This window comes from Archocentrus centrarchus, chromosome 5 (assembly GCF_007364275.1).
Source record: "Archocentrus centrarchus isolate MPI-CPG fArcCen1 chromosome 5, fArcCen1, whole genome shotgun sequence".
Lineage (NCBI taxonomy): Eukaryota > Metazoa > Chordata > Actinopteri > Cichliformes > Cichlidae > Archocentrus > Archocentrus centrarchus.
The window spans coordinates 1,644,750-1,668,209 of record NC_044350.1 but is presented as its reverse complement, the minus strand read 5'-3'; the positions used below and the strand labels follow the sequence as shown (position 1 = coordinate 1,668,209).

General features: G+C 40.3%; 1 protein-coding gene across 2 annotated transcripts in view; it reads left to right on the top strand.

The window, feature by feature from the left end:
- lhfpl4a (LHFPL tetraspan subfamily member 4a) overlaps nt 1-23,460 on the top strand; it is a 42,831-nt gene that overhangs the window by 13,614 nt on the left and 5,757 nt on the right. For both annotated transcript variants that reach the window (XM_030729899.1, XM_030729898.1), the window contains exons 2-3: nt 19,028-19,264; nt 22,203-22,219. In XM_030729899.1, the coding sequence (XP_030585759.1) occupies nt 19,028-19,264; nt 22,203-22,219 (254 nt within the window). The remainder of the gene's footprint in view (nt 1-19,027; nt 19,265-22,202; nt 22,220-23,460) is intronic.

Here is a 23,460-nt window from a genome sequence, read left to right as displayed (position 1 = left end):
ATCTTCAAATCAACAGCATGAAAGATGAAAACATGTGTGTACTCTTCATCTGTCATCTAGACAGAAAGACACAAAACAAATTTAATCATTTATAAAACACCTATTTTGTTTTATGTTGTTGGAGAGTGGTTTCTATTTTCTATTTTCCTTGCTAACTTTCACATTTCAACAATTCATAAGTATTAATTTACAGAGCTCATCACAATCACTAGCATGTTATTCCCAAATCTTTATTTGATGATGTTTGAATCAGTTTAACTGGGTCTACATCCTGCCTGCTACACAGCACTACATGACAGAACAATGCAGCCATGAAGGCCCCAGCAGGCACAGGATTCAGTGAGTTGGGCTTCATGGACTGTGGTTTGCTTCTTTTACTACAGAGAAGAAGCAGTCTGTTCAGACCAGCTTAACCAGGTTCTGTCAGCCTGTTCAGTTATCGGTGGCCTTCTGTGACCTTCAGTCCTTGTTAGTTTTAGTTACTGGTGACATATGGGTTGTTTCTAGTTAGTACCTGTTTGTGTTCCTCAGTGTTCCAGTCTCGTCTGCATTTATTCTTTGTCTTTCCTCATCCCCCTGTCCTAGTCCTTGTGTTCTTCCCTATGTCAAGTTAACTTTTGTTTCCCGTTCAGTTGTCTTCCTGTTTTATTGCGGTAACTGGCTTGTGTTGTGGGTACTTCCCTTGCCTCATTTTGTCTATAATTTCCAGGCGTGGGTCCCACCTGTTGCCTCTCCTCTCGTTATCCTGAGTGTTTATATCATCTCTGTCTCCTGCTGTTCCTTCTGTCGTCCCTCATCCCTCAGTGCTTCCATGTTCTTCTGTGCGCCTACTTTGTATTTCTGGTTCCAACCTATACAACGAACCAGGATTTTGGTTTATCCAGATGACTTTGGGATTAACCCCAGATTTTCTGTCTTCCTTCTACAAAGATGGCTTACTATTTACCGGGGTAAATTGCTATGGTAACTTATGCTGTGAACTGTGCAGGTTAGGTTCCAGATTAGAGATCAACATATATGAAATCACCCCATACTGACCAATCAGTTCACCAGAAAATAGCATCACCATTCCTGGAAGAGCCTGGAGAAATCAACATATCAAACACTTTACGAATTATAAATGGTTTAAGAATCGCATTCATGTGTGAGACTCTTAGCCAGTGGGCCATGGCTCTGTGATACATGCAGACAAACATTTTTTGCATCTCTTGCTCTGCAGTTACTTTGTATATAGTTTATTTTATTTAATGTTTAATACTATATTATAATCTTTGATCCCAGCTACGTTACCATATAGCTACAGCCAAGATAACTGCCACATCTAACATAACATAGCAATAGCAATAAGTTAAATGTGCTATAATTATAACTTACTAATACTGTGCCATGATCACACAAACATATTTTCCAAAATGCTGTTGAGGGTGAAGTTTTTACTTCTTTCAGCTGCTACAGAAGCCATGCACTGTTGGCTCTCAGCTCCTTGTTGCTGCTTCCAATCTGGAAAGCACAAAAATCTTTGTAATATCCACAATTTAAATTTCAAACCCCAAAGCATCTACCCCTGTATAGTCCATTATCAACAAGAACTTGTATGAACAACAGTCCCATAATGCACTTTGTTGGTGACGTCACAATCTCGAGCTCTATATGGCATCAAGTCTCTGCTGGAACAACACGGTTCTTTATTGTTCCTTACATGTGTGCTCATTAGCAACAGTGAGCACAGTATTATTTCACTTGAAATCACTGGCAGACCTTCATCTTTAAAAAAAAAAAAAAAAAAGTTGCTTTGGTGCCTCAAGCAAACAGCAAGTGGAAAAATGACAAATAAAAAACAGTCTCATAGGTGTCCTGAAAAGTGTCTTATGCCACTGCCACCACCTCTTGGTCCCTAATGTGGACGTTGTTGCACCTTCAAAGTGAAGACGCTACAACTTGTGTCTATTTCATGAACTGCTGTCAGACTGCATGACAATTGTTAGTTGTCCATATGCATGTACACAACAAAAAAAGGAAAATTGTTTCTATGATTATGAATCAAATGTATTCATATCTGAATCAATGTCACAGGAAAGGGCTTGAGGATATTTTTCTTTGCAAGCCTCTTTTCAGTTCAGCTACTTTCTAAACCCTCTTTTCTCTGTGTCTTTATATCTTTACTGGATTATGGATTCAAATATCAAAATGATCCCACAAATGATTTTGAAATTTAAATTGTCTGGCTTCATCTTCAGCTTTCCTTTTTGTTGCAACCTTTTAGTGTAAGGTATTTCTTTGGTTCTACAACATCGCCTAGATGCTTGAATGAAAAGCATCCTCAGTATCCATATACAGCAATGCTCAGGCAAGCTTGTACTGTCACTGAAGCCAACTAAACTGCTAATGAAGAGTGCAACAGAGCCAAAAGCCAATATGAAGCAAAATCTTCTTTGAAATTGCTTGAAATATTTTGCTCTAATGAGTGCTCACTGTTTATTTTCTGAAGCAACCTGATAGACACTGACTGCTGATCCTAATCTGGAGTTTGCTCCAGGGAAAATGATGATACACGAGTGAGCTGCTCCGCTCACACGCAGTACACTAGACCCACTGAATCCAAACATTACACAACAGTCTATATAGAAATGCAGTAGGCTATTTTAGGATACTTGCTACTCTGAGAGCATTTTTGACACCACTGGAAGCTCTGTCCTAACCCTGACAAAAAAAAAAAAGAGATGGAAAGTTATATATGGTGTATTTATACAGTATGTGTGTTTGCATTTGTTTTTTTATTTTTGTTTGTTTTTTGCAGAAACAAAATAACAGAGTATCTCCCTGGGTTACTGCTTGACATTTCTGGGAGTGTGTGGTGTTTGGGTCTTAATTCCTGGTACTTGCAGGGAGAACCAGGAGGAAGGGGTTTCAGGCTAAAGCTCCACCAAAGTTCCCATTTTGTTGTGGTTTTCTCTCTGTGAAGGAGCACACTTAAAATAATCCTCTGAAAGGCTAAACTCCAGTCTCCAAAGCACCAGGGGACCAAAACTGCAAGGTAACAAATTCATGGAGTGATGCATTAGAGCGGGGAGCGACCAGACGTCCACTGGAGAGGTTACAGTTAGGGCCACAGGGCTAGGCTACAGGCTACTAACATAACACACTCCAGCTCAGTGTTTTATTACATTAAACAAAAATTTCAGACCTACTGCTTGATAAATGCTGATATAATAGTCAATAGTCAAAGTCAGAACTATGGGCCAGTTTTATGCATGAGAAGCAGATATTCTGATGACATGTGATGGCAGATATGGTAGTATCTTGTATTGTTAATTAGTAAAAGTCAGTAGCTCAATAGTGCGCTCATTTACACATTCACATAACATAAAAGATTCCTGGTTCAGCACCAGGAGGAGACACAAATCCCCGAGATTGGTGAAAGGCATTATTTGGCATAAAAACCTGCCAAATCACATATGTGGATCTATCCATTATGGTGACCCCTTGCAAATAAGGGAGCAGCTGAATGGCGCTTTTAGTAATTAGTAAATGACGTAGGCTATTTGAAACATTTCACAAGTTACAGGATGACTGCAACCCTTCGCTGTAAGAATATGACATTTTTGATCTTTCTAAAAATTGTTCTCCAAAGTCTTGGCAGTTAATGGACAAAACAAATGACACCAAAACATGCATCAAAAACTATTTACATATTTCCAAAAAAGTCATTTTTGGTTGCCTCCTAAGCATAGGGTTAGGGTTCAGGAACTATAGTAAAGGTTTACTCATGTAAGCCTCCCAAAATAAAGGGCACAGCTCCTCCAGTCAGCTAACCCAGCCATGCTGGTAAAGGAGCAACACCAACTCAGACGTTTGGGCTTTTGACCTCAAAGGGTTAAAGTGATGTAAAAATATTAGAACTTGTACTATTATAGTAAAACTTTTACACTCAGTTGTTTGTCTTCATCTGTTTCATTGGCGTGTATTGCAAAGTTCTGCCGGCATGACAACTATTAATATGTTTACTGCGACAGAAAGACAACTTGTATTCACAGTTCTTGTTGAAGCAGCCATGTTGGTAACGCCTACAGGCAGTTATTTGGCCACAAAAACTGCCACTAGTCAAACTTAATGAAAAAGGTACAGGAAAGGCTTGGTGTCCTTTCCCCAAATAAGCTTTTAAAAAGCTTCATTTACCTAAAGGTTTACTTTTAAACCTGTGCAAAGCTACTACTTGACATGATTAATTACATCATTAATATAAATAGAATAGTATGGAGAGGTATTCATAGCATTTTTCTTCTCTTGTTGAGCACTCAAATCTTTTTTAAACTATAACACAGTGTCATGTTGATTCACACTATGGATACAGTAAGCCAAGAAAATGCTAAGCACATTATGTACATTCTTTAATGATGAGTATTCATGATTAATGAGTATTCATCACAATTAAAGTAGCATAAATGTGTATTTTATGTGTCAGTGCAATGTTTGGGTCATACCATGTTTCAGTTTTTGATTGGGTCTTTCAGTACAGCTGCCTTCTTTGCTTTTTCAGAATCGTCCCATAGATGTCACTATCATTTTTAGTATGTAAGACAACACAAAACTGCTTTTATATTTTCTTTGCATTTTTCTTGTTGCACTGGTTCCCAAATAGGCCTAATTGTTAACATGTTTCATCACCTTAACTTATTCCAATATAAATTGTACAAAGAACAGCAAGTTTTCTAAAATGCAGCTGGAAATTGGATAATAAGTTGACATTAGGACTGAGTGTGAGTACCTGCCTATTAGCACACTATGGCCAGTGTTGGCTTTCCATCTGTGTGTTTGTCCTGGCTGTTTGCTGTGTTCTGGCTGACATTGCGTGTACTGCTGCTGTGTATTTCTTGGATCCCATTCTTTGACTCATCTCATCCTCACAACAAAAACACACTGACTATCCTGTGGACTGTGTTCTTCATGTCTGTCTTCTCAGTTCACAGCATCAGAGAACACACACTGAACTCCTCCTCTTTTCCAAAGGTCTAGCCAGTTGCCATGACAATCTCATTTGCCTCCCTTCCACCTCGTCCTTCTCCTCCCCTCATCTGAATCCTTCCATCCTCATCCTCATCACCTTCTCCTCTTTGTGTCTCTCTCTTTCACCATGTATCCATCTAGTTCTGTCAGCCTCATTTTCCATCCAGCAGCATCCCTCCACCCTCATTTTTTGTGTTCCCCTTCCAGAGCATGCCCTCTTTTCTACTCATGCTTTCTTTATTTCCCACTCTGTCTTTCTTCACCCTCTTCATACTCTGGATAGGATTGGGAGCTGGGGGACAACAAATGACACAGAAAGGCAGAGGACATATTAAAGGAAGGACTGAATAAATGAGTGGAGAAACACAGCATATCCACTCAAGTGCATACCACGGTGAACTTAAGCACTTAACATCCATTCCTGTATAAAAATGATTTTGTATTAAAAGAATCTTAATACAAAAGGTTCATTGTTGGGGCACATATGGCTGCAGCTTCAATCACAAAAACTGGTCTTCCAGTAAGCGACATCTACATTTAGATTTATAGAAAAGACAATATTTAAGAGGGTCAGTGTGTTCAACAGCACATATTCAGGGAAGAGTCACTATTTATCAGCCCCAAACTGCTTTAGGTGATGGCCTTTATCATGTGATCATTAAATCTTTGCTGTTTGACTGGGTGCTGGCGTGGCTCAGTGGGTGAGCAGGTGCCCATGTATGCCACCTGGCTGTGGTGTAGGTGGCCCGTGCTGGTGGTCAACTCGTGGCCCCTAGCGAGGTGGCTGGAAGATGCAATGAGAAATCCTATCACAATGAAATTAACACTAGATGAAAGAGGCCAATGCTGGCTTCATCCTGGTGTATTTATGTATATACAGTAAATAAAATAGTGTGGGTGAAACAAAAAGCTTTTTTTCATATGTTCCTGGCTCAAAATGTACAGTGGGTGATGTCATGAGACTGTGTTGAGAAAATTCCATGAAAAAGGAGTAAATTTCTTCATAAAACTTGTAGAAAAACCACAAAAAAAATATCAAGACGCAGGTTTAGTCAATAAAAATCTAAAATTGTGTGACCCATAAAAACGTTTGATATAAACTATGCCTGAGAGGAAGGGCTCCAAAACTTTTATACTTTTGAGCTTTGATTTTGTGGCATATTTTGAAAGTCAGGGAAAATTTGGTTAAAATTATTTTATAGGTGAAACAACATGTAAAGATTGTTGCAGTCACTAAGTGTATGAGAAAGCAAAAATATGCAAAAATGTAATTTTATCCATAAGTGATAGTCTGGGACACATATTTACACATCTTGTTAGTATAACAGTAATCATAACTGTCAAAACTGGCTGTGGCTCAGGAGGCAGAGCAGGTCATTTACTAATCGGAAGGTTGGTGGCTCGATTCCTGGCTGCTCCAGTCTGCATGCCAAAGTATCCTTGGGCAAGATACCAAACCCCAAGCTGCTCTCCGATGCAACCATCAGATTGTGAATAGTAAGCACTTAGCTGTAGAAGGAAGTGCTTGTATGAATGGGTAAATGCAAACATGTTGTATAAAGTGCTCAGTGATCAGCTAGAGTTGAAAAGCGCTGTATAAGAACTAGTCTGTTTACCATAACATAAACTACTGAGGCAGCCACAGAATAGTTAATCATATTCAGGAAAGCCAGAACATTAAATAAGCCAATTTAAGTGGCTTTAATATCTGTGAGCTTTTATTTTGAAGCATATATTTCATTTTTAAGATTAAGCAGACTGTAGATGTGTGTTTCTATCACCAAGTCTCTGTCTGTGACACAGACAAAACATTTGTGAAAAGGTAAATTTAATTTTTATTAACTTTATTTTGAAAGACCAGAAAATCCTGCATCATTTGCCTCCACTTATAACCAGTTTTAAGCGCTATAAGAGCTTTTGTTTTGAAAGTTTAGCAGACTTCCTGTGATACCTGTCAGTCATCAACGTTATGACGACTGACAGGCGTCAGTGAGGGTGGACGGCTGTGAGGGTGTTCTTTATACAGCAGCTGTGCTGAATTGCTTTAAAACTGCTGTTTGAATGGTCGTGATAAACAGAGGACACACTGACCCCATACACACCCACAAGAGCCGCCATGATGAAATTAAAGGCCTTAACATGGTCTGTTTCCTTCACTCATTCTGCACCCTGATTTACACCTGAACTCCGGTCATTGAAAACCGAAGAGCATCAGTTAGAGCGTCTCCATAAAAACTGGTCTCACTGTCCATAAAGACATGTACAAATCTCACTTATCACAATATAAGAACGCAATTACCCAAACCAAATCTGCCTACTACTCTGGCCTTATTTCCTCCAATGAAGGCAACACTTGCCATTCCCTTGCCAGACCCTGTTTTCACTGCTAAAAAAAATATTCTCCACCCCCCTGACCTATTTCCTTCTCACTTTTACTTTACTGTAACCGGTAACTCCCTTATGTTGTTCTTCAATGGGGAAAAAAAAAAAAAAAACAACAAAATCCGCCAACACCTATGTCCTGTTTCTCCTCCCCTCCCCCCATCTGAACTTTCCCACCTCTGTCAGCTGCTCTCCACCTTTCAACTACCACCTCTACCGGAAATCACTGACCTCATCCGTAAATCCATGCCCTCCACATGTCTACTTGATCCTCTTCCTACAGCTCTGGTTAAATCCTTCCTCCCCTCTCTCCTCCCCTTCATATCTGCCATCATTCATTGTTTGCTTACCACTGGAATTGTACCCACTCTCTTCAAAACTGCAGCAGTCACTCCATTTCTGAAAAAGCCTGCTTCTGATCCGAACTACTACAATAATCTTCGCCCCATCTCTAACCTACCCTTCATTTCCAAGATACTTGAAAAACCTGTTGCTATTCAACTTCACACCCATCCAACTCAAAACAGTCTTTATGAACAATTCCAGTCTGGTTTCCGCCCCTGCCATAGCACAGAAACTGCTCTATTGAAAAATCACGAATGACCTTCTCATGGCAGCTGACTCTGGATTACCCTCTCTCCTCATTCCTCCTTGATCTGAGTGCAGCCTTTGACACCATCTCCCACACCATCCTTCTCTACAGATTATCTTCTATTGGCTCCTCCACACCCCTCTTGACTGATTTTGTTCTTATCTCACAGGCCACACTCAGTTCATCAAGCTTAAGTCTTTCAAATCCCACCCATCTCCTCTTACCTCAGGTGTGCCTCAAGTCTCTGTCCTGGGGCCCCTGCTTTTCATCACTTACCTCCTTCCCCTTGCCAATATTTTCTGTAACTTCAACATCCATTTCCGGTTTTTCACGGATGATACCCAGCTCTATTTATCCACCAAGCCTAACTCTTCCCTCCCACCCTCCTCCCTCACCACCTGCTTATCTGAAATCAAATCCTTGTTCACCTCAAACTTTCTTAAATTAAACAGCGACAAAACTGAGTTCCTCCTCTTGGGAACAAAATCCACCTTATCCAAAGTTGGCAGTTTCTCCCTCACCATGGACAGCTCCTCAGTTTTCCCCTCCCCTCAGGTTAAGAGTCTGGGTGTCATCCTTGATAGCACTCTATCCTTTCACTCCCATATCAATAATATTACCTGGTCTGCATATTTCCACCTACGAAACATAAATCGCCTCCACCCCTCCCTCTCCCTGCATACCACCTCCATCCTTGTTCATAGTCTCATTACCTCCCGTATTGACTATTGTAATTTCCTTCTAATTGGCCTCCCTCACAAATCCCTCCAGAAGCTTCAAATAGTTCAAAACTCAGCCGCTCGCATTATCACCAGAACGCCCTCATTTCACTGCATCACCTCAGTCCTGCAGCAGCTCCACTTGCTTCCAGTTAAGTTCAGAATTCAGTTCAAAATCCTCCTGTTCACATTTAAGGCACAACCTTGCCCCTCCTTATCTAGTTGATCTTCTTCACATCACCTCCTCGTACACAGTGATCCAGCACTTCAGATTTTCAGCCAAAATTTGGAAGCGGTTTTATAATTGTTCTCTGTTAGCAATATGGATGGTGTTATGAATTTTATATATTTCTGGGGAGTGTTAGATTGGCTCATACAGAGTCAAGCTCAAAAGGCCTAATGAGACAGCTTCTTAGATTCAGTTCTTAGTGGCCCATTTTTGGTTGATAACCATGCTTTCTGCCCTGCAGAGTAGTGAGAGACAGGGACTTGATGCCAGGCTGCCTGACTTTTGTTCTGTTCCTGTATCCTTGCAGTACCACCTCATGGCCTTCCATAAGCGACGGCAACAAAGATGTTGCTGGACAGAAAAGACAGATAGCTCACTCTCTTGGGATGAAAACAAGGATGGTTGGTATCCCAATGATGCCTCGAATGGTGACAATCCTGTAGCTGAAGAGGTCATAGAGTTGTGTGTGTACTCAATCCAGTACAGTTGGGAGCTTCATGTGGGCTGTTTGGATTATACAAATGCAGGGCAGGGCAGCTTCCAGCTCCTGATTGGCCCTCTCAGTCTGGCTGTTGGTCTGGATGAAAGCCAGAGGATAAACTAACCTTGGTTCCAAGTACTGAGCAGAATTTTTCCAAGCACAAAAGGTGAACTGGGAGCCTCGAGACAGAGACAATGTCTGCTGGGATGCTGTGCAACCAGAAGACATGATTGGTGAGGAGCTGGGCTCTCTCCAGGGTGGATGGAAGCTGCCACAAAATGTGCTGCTTTGGAAAAGTCTGCCAGTCAATATACTGGCATTACCTGCCAAAGGAGGTAATTGGGTGGCGAATTTAATGGCAATATGGGACCAGGGACTGATAAAGGATGGAGAAGACCTGCTGGGGGTGAACTGGAGGATTTGCTTTGGGTATAAACTGGACAGGCAGAAACATGCTCCTTAACATCTGCCACTAAAATAGATCACAAAAAAAGGTGGAGGAATATCATTGTGTTGAACTGACCTGGATGGCAGTTGAACTGTGTGTGCCCAGTGGATCACTTGCAACTTAACGGTAGACATCTATGTGTCCCCTTTCCTGATCTGTACCAGGTGGTATGCATTCCGAAGGTCCAGTTTTGAGAAGATGTTTCTGCCCTGGAGTATTGCAAAAGCAGAGGTGAATAAGAGCAAGGGATATTTGTTTTTGATGGTGATTTCAATCAGACCTCTATAATCAATGCGTGGGGGCAGCGTCTTATCCTTTTCCACAAAGAAGAAAATAAACTGACAGCAAACCATGGGGTGAACAGATGAATAATACAAGCTGCCAGGGAGTCCTGGATGTACTTTTCCATAGTGGTGCGGTCAGGCTTGGAGAGGCTGTATAGATGGCTGGTAGGCAGCAGATCATCTGAGAGGAGGTCTATGGTGCAATCATTGGGTCGATGAGGTGGTAGAGTGCCTGGTCTTTGCAGAACATGATACTCAGGAGGAACCACAGATAAATCTGGGCCCGGTGTGTCTATTGGTGGGGATGCATCACCTGGAGGAGAGAGACTGTAAACATATTTTATGGTATTGGGAGTTTCCACCCCATAATTACTTTCTTTGACCAGTCTATAACAGGCTTATGTTGCTGGAGCCAAGGACAACCAAGCACAAGAGGGGTTTCTGGAGTGTCATAAAAGAACAATCACATATACTCACTGACATGACTGCCAGAGAGAATAAAAAGCACAGGAGCTGTTTGAGGATTTATTTGTCGAGTCCCGTCACTTGGAGGGCCTTATGAACAGTCTCCAAACTGAGGCCTAAACGATTAGCCACCCCCTAATTCATAAAGCTTTGTTCAGTCCCTCAGTCGATTAAGGCTTGCATCATAAAATAAAGCAAGTGCTTCTAACAGTTTCAGTGGGGAAAAGTCTAAATAGGAGGTCTGTCCAACCAGCATCTCCACCGTTACTGCCTGGCCCCTTCTTTTATCTGTTCTGGATGAGCATTAACACAATGGCCCACAGACGAAGAAGAAACATCACAGGTGAGAACGGCCAAGCTGCATAGGTGCCGTGGGTGTTTCTTGGGCCTCCACAAATCACTCCTTTTCTCTAAGGAGAAGCTGCTATAAAGTCCGCCATCCACAGGCCTGATGGGAATTGTAGTTCTTTAACCTTCTCTGCTACCGAAAATGATCATCCATCTTAATACACAAAGAAACACGTGAGTTAAGATACAAGGCTAATTCCTGAGAAGCCAGCTCATCCTGCATGTATTTACTCAACCTGTGGGAAAAAAACACACAAGCAGACTACACATGCACGCACACACACAGCGATAGAGGAGAGAGAGAGAGAATGGAAAGTTGACCAAGAGAATCAGGGGACCATGATACAAAGTAAGGTTGTGGTTTTTTACCTACTTATGTCTTATAAATTAGGCCTAAGTACTCTATTGATTACAAGCTATTTTTTGGTTATCCTGGCCAATTAGGCTGAAGATAAGCTGAGTAATTCTGAGAACTGTGTTCAGTAAGTTTCAGGTATCCGTAAGAAAAAGCTGAAGTTGACTCCTTTTACAAGCAGACATTGTGGCTTGCTGTAGCAAAAGCAAGTGTGATGAAGAACCGCCATAAGAACTGCATCCATCTAGCGCTAGGATCTGGTATTCTACATGCTGACACATATAATATAAATCGCTTCAATTTGACAGTTGTCAATATTAACTGGTGCTGAGGAGCAGCTGAGGCGCTATGTCAAACTGAATCAGAAGGTATCATTAGCTTTGATACTGGGTGCAGTGAGCAGTAATAGTATTGGTGTAGCAGAAAGAGAAATGGAAATTTTGTGCAGCATTTATCTCCAAAACATGAGGACCATTTAGTAATTTTGACAGGTATCTGGCTGTTAAGAGACAATTTCCTGCATATTTATACACATTAGCATTTGATAAATATTACAAATGTCTGTTGTTCAGCTTTGGATTCACAGCATCAGTGAAATCATCTGCTCCACCTCCTCACAGTCTGTCCAACCAGCTGTAAATTAATGCCCCTGAAATGCTAAAGCCTTAAAGGCAGCTGAATTTAAAGTTTTCCATAGCTGAATATTTTTCCATATAGAAAATAGACTCTGGATGGTACCACAAAGGTATTTATATTTTTAGGTGTTGCAATGGAAATGCTGAAAAAAAAAAAAAAAACTCATTTGAAGATTTGACTCTTTTTATATTTATACTTGTTTTTGATTCAGTTGTTTTTTTGTTTGTTTTTGTTTTTTTGTCCAAATGATGCAGTGCTGTTAACTTTGTGAAATCTCTGAGCTATACTGCCTCCTACATCATTGTCAGCACAAGAGCTCCAGCTGTGGAGAATATCTGGCAAAATATTCCTCTATTTTGCAGCTTCCAATAGCAAAGGCTGTCACAATTCTTTCCTATGGCATTTGCTAGCTGAGCAGCACCAAACAAAACAGCAACAAACTGTTTTTTAAATTGTCATTGTAATGTTATTAAAAAGAAAAAAAAATCTTTTACAGGAAATAATGGACAGTTTTCTGTGAAGAGGAAATTTCACAACCAAAGCACGAGTACTACTGAACACTCCAATTCAATCAAATTGAATCAATAAGGTAAAGACTGTACAACAACAGAGAGAACTCCAACAATTTGATGATTTCCTGTAAGTATGCACTTGGTGATGTTGGGGAGGAAGAACTCCATTTAAAACAGGAAGAGACCTCCAAAATAATCAGACAGAGGGAGGAACAGCCATCTATCATAACTGGTTGGCTGTGAGGAGACAGAGAAAAGAGAGAGAGAGAATAGATGTGCAAATCTACATCCCTTTGCAAAATGTATTATTTACAAGCAAACAAAATCAAGACAAATTCGCAAACTCAAAACACCAACTTTGACCCTAAAATCCAATCCATCTTAGTTGGTTAGTTAACCAGCATTTTGAGTTTTTGTGGACTTTCAAGCCTTGTTCTTATAAACCTTCTATTGGTTCTTGGTTTCTTTAATGTTTAGATTTCCATAACAAAGAGGTAAATGAAACCTAAAACTAAGAAACCACGGACCGGGACTGGGACTTCTTCGTTGCTGTATTTAGTTCTCAGTTGCTTCAGTTCAGTTCTTCTCCCAGTGTTCCATCCTCTTGTGTCAAGTCCCTTGTGTCCATTCACATGTATGTTTTCCCTGTTTAGTTTTCTCTCTTCCTGTTTGAATTTGGGAGTTTGTGTTCTTTGTACGTTACCTTGAGTTTTGCTTGCTTTATCTCATCTGTTGTGATTCTGTTCAGCCCTGTCTCGTTCTCCGCAGCTGTCACCATTCCCCTAATCACCATTATGTGTATTTATAGTTGCTGTCTCCTCTTGTCCTGTGTCAGAGCATCAGTTCACCTTCCCCTTGTGTGTCCTGGACCCAGAGTTCTTAGTTTTAGGTTTCATTTACCTCTTTATGTTTCTCCTTTTGAACCTGTTGTCCTTTTGAACCTAACTCCTTCTGCCTAAGAGTCTTCATTTGGGTCCTCATGTCCACAATACACAATGACAAAATTATCATATAACATCACTGAAACCTGAATATTTGATTGTGACCTGCAGCCTTTTGGTCTTTGAGTTTAAAATTTAAATCAAATACAATCCCATACTTTTCATATGTATCATGTACTTAACTAGCTATGTGTTTGCTTGTGACTTGCAGTACTGAATTTACATGCATAGTAGGAGAGCCAAAGTTTCAATCAAATGAGAAAAAAGACAAAAAAAATTGGCTGTGATCTCAGATCAGTTTGCAAATGTTTTATGAGGAATGATGCATTTGGTACATCTGAACTAGAGGAAGGTTTGGATTAATTATGCTTACACTAAACCTAGATTGCACCAAATCTCCACATGGTACCTTTTAATGCAAGTAGTAATCAAAATAACTAAATTTCCCATAAAACCTACTGATACTAAGGGGCTTATAGGAGTTGGGGAAGCCCAACTCCTATAGGAGAGATTTAAAAAAATCTTTTTAAAAAAGGCCACTGCTGTGTTCTTAGTGTCATGTTCCAGACCACAGAGTGGCTGAATTAAACCCCACAGTGTGAGAATAGTGACTGGAATATAAGGACTATGTCAAAGTAACAGAAATGGGATCAAGCCTGTGGTGAACTGCAAACCTCTGTCGACGTGCAACACACACACACAAAACTGTCTTTTCACATGAGTGAACTAATTCACAGAAATCCTAAATTGATTTTTGTTTTTCTTTTTTTCCCTAGCATGCATGAACACACATTCATAAACACATACTCACACAGGGAGAGGGGGTTAGCTGCTAAGCAGTGTAACCTCCCAGCATTCCTGACACATTTAAATGAGGCTCGATGAATCATTAAGAGTAACTGTTGTTCACTTCTGTCAGCCAGGCAGGACTAAAGGGAAAAAACACAGAGAACAGGAAAAAAAAATCTTCACACCACATTTAAGCTGTTGTGGCTGCTTCAAAATGCACTGCACAAACTAGATGTCACATTTTCAGTGTGCCAGTAAACACAAAGATACAACGATTAGACCTGTTTAGTGTCTGTCATAGAGAAGAGGTACATTTTGAGCACAACTCTCACTTAGAAGAGCCCCACTGACACTGGATTTAATGGTGAAATGATATATCTGTGATATCTGATTTCCTCAGTGCATCAATATATTTTTCAAACATGCACAGGAGCTTCTGGTCTGAGTTCTGATTTTAGCATCTTCCATTTGGTTAAGATTAAGATTAATGGCCTGTGAGAAACTGTAACTGTCATTTCAGTTATGATCCCCCACATCCCTGAATTATGGACTCTTTCCACCTGGTTTTTGTGGGGATGTTTCTGAAATACTAGCTCAAATGAAACCTTCAATGAGCCACGCCGGTGTTCCTTCAAAGTCTTTGACTCTGCTGGTCCCTTTGTGGTCTCTCTGACCTCTCTCTAAATTGCTCTTTGTTGTCAGGCTACTTCAAACAGGGTGGTCTCCAACTGCTGTAGAAACACAAACCTGGAGTACCCCTGAGCTATATTTTTTGATCTTTGACTTTTGATGCTTACATCAAGTCTTTGGCCTGCCCTTGTTTTATTCTACTTAAGAAATATTGCTAAAGTCAGGACTGACTTCAGCAATATTGGGACTTGTATTGAGATGATTGCTTGTACTGTCATCTCCTCTCACTTAGATTATTGTAATGCGCTGTTTTCTTGTCTGTCTAAAGCATCTTTTAATCACCTCCAATCTGACCAAAATGCTGCTGCAAGGCTTTTAACTCATAAATTTATCAACCCAACCCGTGTTGCACGTCCCTTCACACACTGAACCATACAGCCGCTAAGTTTTTCTGCTCTGTATGCAGCTCTCAATAGTAGTCAGTAGTCCAGTAAATGAGGCATTCAGAGACCCATCTGTTATGGCCAGCCTGACGTCAGCTGTACACACCAAGGGATTGCACAAGCCTTATGGGGGCATGCACGCAAACACACAGACGTGAATTTTTCAGAGACTTCCTTTGTTTCCTCAAAAACAAAAACAAACAAAAAATTCACAAAAGAACAAGAGCATCAGATGTAATGTGGAGCTGTACAGTTGACTACACGTGGAGGATTTCCGTTTGTGCAGAGGATGCATACTCTATACAGTGTCCTATGGCTAATGTGACTATGATGGAACCAACCCACTGTTGTCTGTATGTGTTGCAATTCATTTTTGTTGCAAATCTAAAAAACAAATAACAAATGGATTATTTTGATGCAAAGTGTGACGATGTGATTGTTCCAGTGTATTTTCACTGTTGCAGTTGGCTGGTCAGCCAGGGCTCTCCAGCAGTCAGATAAAAGTCCACTTGTAAAAAGACATTCAGCTTTCAGAAGCCCTTCATATCAGTTTCAATCACACCTATTGATCTCTTATTACGTATAACCTTCATGTTGTGCTCACGCCAGTGTAATGAACCCCCCTCTGAATTTGTGTGTTTGTGTTCAGCTGTTACATCTGCTGTCTTCCTGTCCAAGTCAGAAAAGGACATTTTTAATCTCAGTGACATTTACACCACGATAAACAAGTGATTATATAATAAGTTATATCACTGCCTTGCACATGGGCTTTTTTGTAGCTCCATGAAGTGACTGTCTATAGCCTAAATATAATGTAACTGAATTATTTGGCAGTCATGACCCGATTTTCATACAACAGACATGCTATAAATATAATTGATATCTTTTCATGTCTACCTTGCTAATATGGTTAGCCTAGAAACCTAACTACGCTGATTAATCAAATACTGATTATAAGCTCAGTTATACTCTTGGCTAGGGTAACATACATTTAAATTAATGTAGAGGGTGTACTTGGACAGCTTCAGCAACTGAGCCCTTAATCAGTATTTCATTAATCAGCCTTGCTAGGTTTCTAAGTCAACCATATTGAGAAAGGCTAATACAGCTAACAGTTAATAAGCCAGAAGAAGCCATGCAAGCCCAACCCATGACATTATCTCCACTGTGTGTCACAGATGAGCTTGTATGCTTCATAACCAGATCCTTTCTTTCTCCAAACTTTAGCCTTCTCATCACTTTGGTAAAGGTTCGTCTTTGTCTCATCAGTCCATAAAACTTTGTCCAGAATTCCCGAGGCTTGTCTCTGTACTTCTTGGCAAATTCCAGTCTGGCCTTCCTGTTGTTCTTGCTAATTAGTGGTTTTCATCTTCTGGTTTTCAGCCTCTGTACTTCTGTTCATGAAGGCAAAGAGTACATTGTGATACTTTCTCTCCTGCCCTTTGGAGGTTGTTGCTGATGTCAATAACAGTTGTTTTATGATCCTTCTTTACAGCATTAACAATGTTTCTGTCATCAACTGCTGTTGTTTTCCTTGGTCTACCTGTTCAACATCTGTTAGTACACCAGTGATGACTTTCTTCTTCGGGAGATTCCAAACAGTTGTACTGGATATGGCCAATTGATTTTTTTCCATCTTCTCTCAGCTTCACAATTGCTTGTTTTTCACTCATAGACATCTCTCTGGTTTTTATGTTGGTTACTCCTCTCTCTATATAAATACAGTCTGCACAGGCAAAACCCAAATCTGAAACTGAGTGTAGACATTAGACCATGGGGGTCTAAGTACAGGATCACCCAGGCAATTCCTGAACAATCTGAGCATAAGTAATGGACCACACAGAGGCACAAGCAGGCTACAAATACAGTTCAATTCAGTTCAATTTTATTTATATAGCACCAAATCACAACAAACAGTCGCCTCAAGGCACTTTGTATTGTGGGTAAAGACCCTACAATAATACAGAGAAAACCCAACAGTCAAAACGACCCCCTATGAGCAAGCAATTGGCAACAGTGGGAAGGAAAAACTCCCCTTTTAACAGGAAGAAACCTCCAGCAGAACCAGGCTCAGCCGGTTGGGGCTGAGGGGAGAGAGACAGGACAAAAGACATCATGTGGAAGAGAGCCAGAGATTTATAGTATGTAATGATTAATTCAAGACCTTGTATGTGAGGAGAAGGATTTTAAATTCAATTCTAGATTTAACAGGGAACCAATGAAGAGAAGCCAATATGGGAGAAATCTGCTCTCTCTTTCTAGTCCCTGTCAGTACTCTAGCTGCAGCATTTTGGATCAGCTGAAGGCTTTTCAGGGAGTTTTTAGGACAGCCTGATAACGAATTACAATAGTCCAGCCTAGAAGTAATAAATGCATGAATTAGTTTTTCAGCATCAGTCTGAGAAAGGATGTTTCTAATTTTGGAAATATTGTGCAAATGGAAAAAGGCGGTCCTACATATCTGTTTAATATGCACATTGAAGGACATATCCTGGTCAAAAATGACTTCAAGATTTCTCATATTGTTACTGGAGGCCAAGTATCTGGTTTGACACCATGTTTCTAAGATTTGTGGGGCCGAGAACAAGAATTTCAGTTTTATCTGAATTTAGAAGCAGGAAATTAGAGGTCATCCAGGCCTTTATGTCTTTAAGACATTCCTGCAGTTTAATTAATGGATGTGTCTTATCTGGCTTCATCGAAAGATAAAGCTGAGTATCATCTTCATAACAATTGAAATTGATGCAATGGTTTCTAATAGTACTAACTAAGGGAAGCATGTATAATGTAAATAAAATTGGTACTAGCACAGAACCCTGTGGAACTCCATAATTAACCTTAGTGTCTGAAGAAGACTCCCCATTTACATGAACAAATTGGAGTCTATTAGATAAATATGATTCAAACCACTGCAGTGCAGTACCTTTAATACCTATAGCAAGCTCTAATCTCTGTAATAAAATGTTATACAAGCAACAGGAATTCACTAGTTCCTGGCCGCTCTGCCTAAAGGAGGCAGCCAAACTCCCTATCTTCACTGTCAGCAACACTAAAAGGTGTGAACAGCTTTCCTGACTGACACTGAAGCGCAGTGTGAAAGGAAGATCTTTTAGTGCCTTCACTGTGATCATCCAGAATGACACAAATGCTTGTTTAACCTTATATCTTGTTTACAAATTAAGTGTTAAGAGAGAGGTAGCATCTAATGAGACTGACCCTCCAAAACGCCTGCCGTCTGGCAATAGCTCTGTCCCCGTTGTTCCCGATGGCTTGTTTTAAGGACTTGCCTATTCTGAAGAACAGAGAGGGGAGCAGAAAGACGAGGACAGGCAAACACTGGCAAAACCAGTGCAACCAGATTACTGCACTGGGTGGAATGCAAAAATAACATTGTTTTTCCTCTCCTCTGCCTCCCCCGTTTCTCTCTTTCATCTTGTTAACTTCATGTAACCCTTCATCCTGGCCCAAATGTAATTTTGCTTCCTACCTCCCGCACACTGACCTTCAGTCTTTGTTCTCCAACTCAACCCTCCTTTCTTTATTGATTTTCTGTCCTGTGCTGCTTTTCAATGGAACACATTTGTCATCTTGACCTGTCGCTCTGCATGATATAATACATGCTCTTTGACAAAATCCTGTATCACACAAGGCAGACAGAGTTGTACTCTGTGACTACCATATATCTATCACACCTGTGTACTAATTCAGTCATCAATCCCTCTACTCATTGCCCTCTTTCATTCCCTCTCTTTTTTCTCTCTTTTTCTAGCCATGTGTCTCGTGTTCGGCTGTTTGATTTTCCCAGATGGCTGGGATGCAGAGGTGATCCGGGACATGTGTGGTGAGGACACAGGGAAGTACACCTTGGGCAACTGTTCGGTGCGTTGGGCCTACATTCTGGCTGTCATCGGCGTGCTGAATGCCCTCATCCTTTCCTTCCTGGCCTTTGTGCTGGGTAACCGGCAGAACGACTTCTTGCAGGAGGAGCTGAAGCCTGACAACAAAGGTGTGGACTGGAAAATACAAGTCAGTGAAATAAAAATTCCTTTGCAGTCATAGTAAAATGTTAGCACACCCTTTTTTTTAAATCAAAGGTTTTACATATCAGGACATAACAAAACTCATCAGGTCCTCAACAGCCCCAAAAGCAGCCCCAGATGAACAACAACACATGACATATTCTGTTGTGTCATTATTTATTTAACAAAAACTACGTCAAAATGCAGAAGCACTGTGTGAAAAACACAATACACTCTTACTGTTTTCACAGGAATTAAGAGTGTGAGTAGCAGCCAGGTGCTGCTAATCAAATGCAGCTGATTAACTGATCATCAGTGTGACCTCCTGCATGAAAGCAGAAGACTTGGCAGTTTGCTGGTCTGCAGCATTCAGATGTGTGTTAACACAATGCCAACTAGGAAAGAAAAAACACGTGATCTTTAATAAGCAACTATTGCTGGTCATCAATATGGGAATTTTCAAATAATATAATATAATAAAAGTCCCTAATTCTACAGTCAGAAAGACCAGAAGACTAATATTTAGATTCATAACGGTACAATTAGTAAAAGACAAACCCTAACAAGACTAAACGAGTATGGCTTGTTTGGAAGGGTAGCTAGGAGAAAGCCTCTTCTCTCTAAAACAAACATGACAGCACAGCTTAACTTTGGAAAGCTGCATCTGAACAAACCACAAGACATCTCAAACAACGTATCTGTGGACAGGCAAGACCAGAGTGGAGATGTTTGGCCATTATGCCATATTCGGCAAAAACCAAACAACGCATACCAGCACAAACACCTCATAACAACTGCCAAGCATGGTGGTGGAGAGGGATGATCTGAGCTTGTTTTGCAGCCACAGGACCAGGGCACGTTGCAATCATTTAATCAACAATGAACTCTATATAATCAAAGTATTCTAGCGTCAGATGTGAGGCCATCTGTCCAGCTGCTAATGCTTGGCCCAAATTAGGTCAGCAAATGGACAATGATCTCAAGCTCACCAGCAAATTTACAACAGAATGGCTGAAAAAGGAAACAATCAAGGTGATTCAATGGGCCAGTCAAAGTCCAAACCTCAGCCTGATCGAAATGCTGTGGCAGGGCAGAGCTGTGGATAAACAAATGCTTGCAAACCTCAATTAACTAAAGTAATGTTGTAAAGAAAAGAGTGGACCAGAATTCCTCCACAGCAAAGTGAGAGTCAGTAGTCATGCAGACACCAATTGTTTATTGTTGCTAAAAGTGGTTCTAAAAGCTGCAGAATAAGTGTTTTTACACACCGCCTCAGTTTTCTGGCTTAGTTTCTGTCAGATCACTAATGACACAGTCAGGGTCCCCCGGTTCAACCCACCTTTTTATCCTTTTTCCACCCTTTTGCTCTCTCTCTTTCATCTGTGTGTGTGTGTGTGTGTGTGGTAATTCAGCTTGTGTGTTCTAGCGGTGGCGCCTTCCCTGGTCCTCCACCTGAAGGCAATGGCTAATTACTCACCTGTGTGTAGTTTCCCAATTACTCACCGACTTCTTATTGCTGAAGTTTCCCATCAGTCATCACTAGATTGAGCACTGCTCAGTGGTAGCGTAGCTTGGCCTATGTGCACTATAGTCTTGCTTTTGTGTGGAAACCTGTTTTTGTGAATTTTTGGACATAACCATCTCTGCTCTGTGCAGATGCCAGCAGCCTTTGGACAAAGATCAGTGTCTGCAATAAACCAGCTTCACTTTTATTTCTGTATCCCACGTTTGTGTCCAGATGTGCCTCGGTTTATGACAGACACAGTGTAATATGTCGTGGTGTTGTTCATCTCAGATTGCATTTACCTAATTTGAAGACCTGGTAAGGACTAGATCATTTGTTAAGGTTTCAGTATATAGAAGAAGCAGCTGTTTTTGGCTGCTTCCTTATTTGCAAGGAGTTGCCACAGCTGGTAGCTCTGCATGTTTGATTTTTCCACAGGATGGCTTTTTTGAGGCAACCTTCAAATTGAAAGAGGTGTTTTTTTTTTTGTTTTTTTTTTACTATGACTGTATTTACCAGCCTATCACATGTCAATAAACAGTATGTGGTTGCTGTGGTGACCAAAGACCACAGAAAGTCTGACATTTAGTGACAACAAACAAATTAAAACAATGGCCCATTGAAAGGTTCGTTATACCTGCCATTGTGGTCCTCCTCAATGGCAGCTACATACATCTATGGCAACTATAATAATGCTTCTACTCTTACACTAGCATTGATGCAGACCTATTGTTCAGGAGACTACCGTAGTGAGTCCGGCATGCCCTCAACGCTGGTATTAAAGGTGAAGGGTGGTGTGGTGACATCACAGTTGGCTCACAAGACCACCAATGTGGCAACCACATAGTTACCCTGACTGCTGACAGCACAAAACGAGCGGATGCAGAGTTAAACTTTTCCTAAGTTCAAGGCAAGCAATTGAAGCGATTACAAATGAGAGTCGGGATACCACTGCTTGACATATGACAGCATAGAAAATACATTAGAGGGTTACCTATGCAAATGGAGCCTGGACAGTCTGCTAGCAACCAGCAGGAACAAAATGATGCCCACACTTGTGGAACATTACATAACATTTGGATATTTCTGATCATAATTATTTAATACAGAAGCCAGAAAGTCTTCTGTGTCACAGAAGCTTCAGACCAAATGTGTTTTAATGTTTTGGCTTTGAAAGGCAACCTACAGCCAACTTCATACAGTTAACCTATTGAAATATATTACAAGGTTGGTGGGTAAAATCTGGTAAATCGTATATATTGGTAGCTGTATCACATTTTCAGAATGGGCATTTCACTGAGAAGAAAAGCTGTAGGATCACAGCCACTGCTGAACATGTCTCCATTAATAAAATTAATCTGGATGAATTTTGATTTCAGCGTAAATAAAAGTGTGATCTTTGTCCTCGTTCTTTTTCACAGACTTTGCCGTGTCAAGGGTAAGTACACTATCATTTTTATTGTCATGGCTTCAGTCTGCACTTTCATTATTGGATTTATTACATCATGAATATTAACAGACACTAAACCCTTTTTTCTGAATAATATCCTGTTGTCTCCTATGTACAGTAGAGCTACATTCTTCTTAATACCACATTATTGTATTGCTTTGTCAGCAGTTTTCAGTTAGCTTTAAAAAAAAAAAAACCTAATTAACTGCTCAGTACACAAGCAAAAGTAATGTTACATTATTTCTTTACTTTTGTAACCCTTTTTGAAAACTGATTAAAAATAAAATCATGAAACCTCTCATTTACAAGTCTTTAGATGGTTTAAGTTTTCAGAGATTGAACCAAGAAGGCTGGGGGCTGTAAATATTTTGAAATGAGTTTCTCATAATCAATACGGGTTACTAAACGTAGTTTAATCAGGAAAAAAAATCTATTTAAATTAATTCCATTTAAAATCACATGAGAGAGTTCAGAAAGTTAGTCTCCGTACTGACCGTTGTGTATATCAGATATTTGAGTAGTCTTTGTGCGATAGCCATTTTTGTAATCTAAAATGGCTCAGTAAACCATTTCTTTTCAGTCTGACTGAGTGTGCTTTCCCTTCATCTGACCTGCTGTCAGGTCAGATATTCAGCATTTGTCTTCATAAGACAGATGATGTTTCTTCACTTTAGAGACTCTTGTATAGTCACGCATTAACTTGAGTGAATGTAGGCAGTGCTAAGGTAGAGCGCCAGAAATGAAAAAGACAGCTAGAAATGGGAAAGAATTACGTGAGTGGTCATGGGCACATTTTCCCAAAGGAACGGAGCTTACTGCAAGCGGAGATATCAAGCTGGAGAAGGCTTTTCACTGAAGAGTGTGCCTGATGCAGGATCTCAAGCTTCTGTGTGTTTTTGTGGGAGGGTCTGTATTAGACTAGTTCAAAAATCTCTGCACACCAGAACAGTGAAAGATGCATTGGAGGAAAAGTTCCACATTTTGAATTAAAAGAAGTGTTTTTCTGGAAGTAGTATGGTGAATATCAATGATACTTCTTGGAAATAATTTTTAAAAATCTGTGTCATTTGCTAGTTATAATATTTTGTATTTATTCTTGAGCAGCTTAGCTGATTGTATGGAGAAAATGTATAAATTTGTGATGGGTATTTCCCGTTGTGTTTATGTTGAGGATATTTTGATGACTGCTTCATTAATTTCTCTTCATCAACAGGCTAAATGCCATAGAC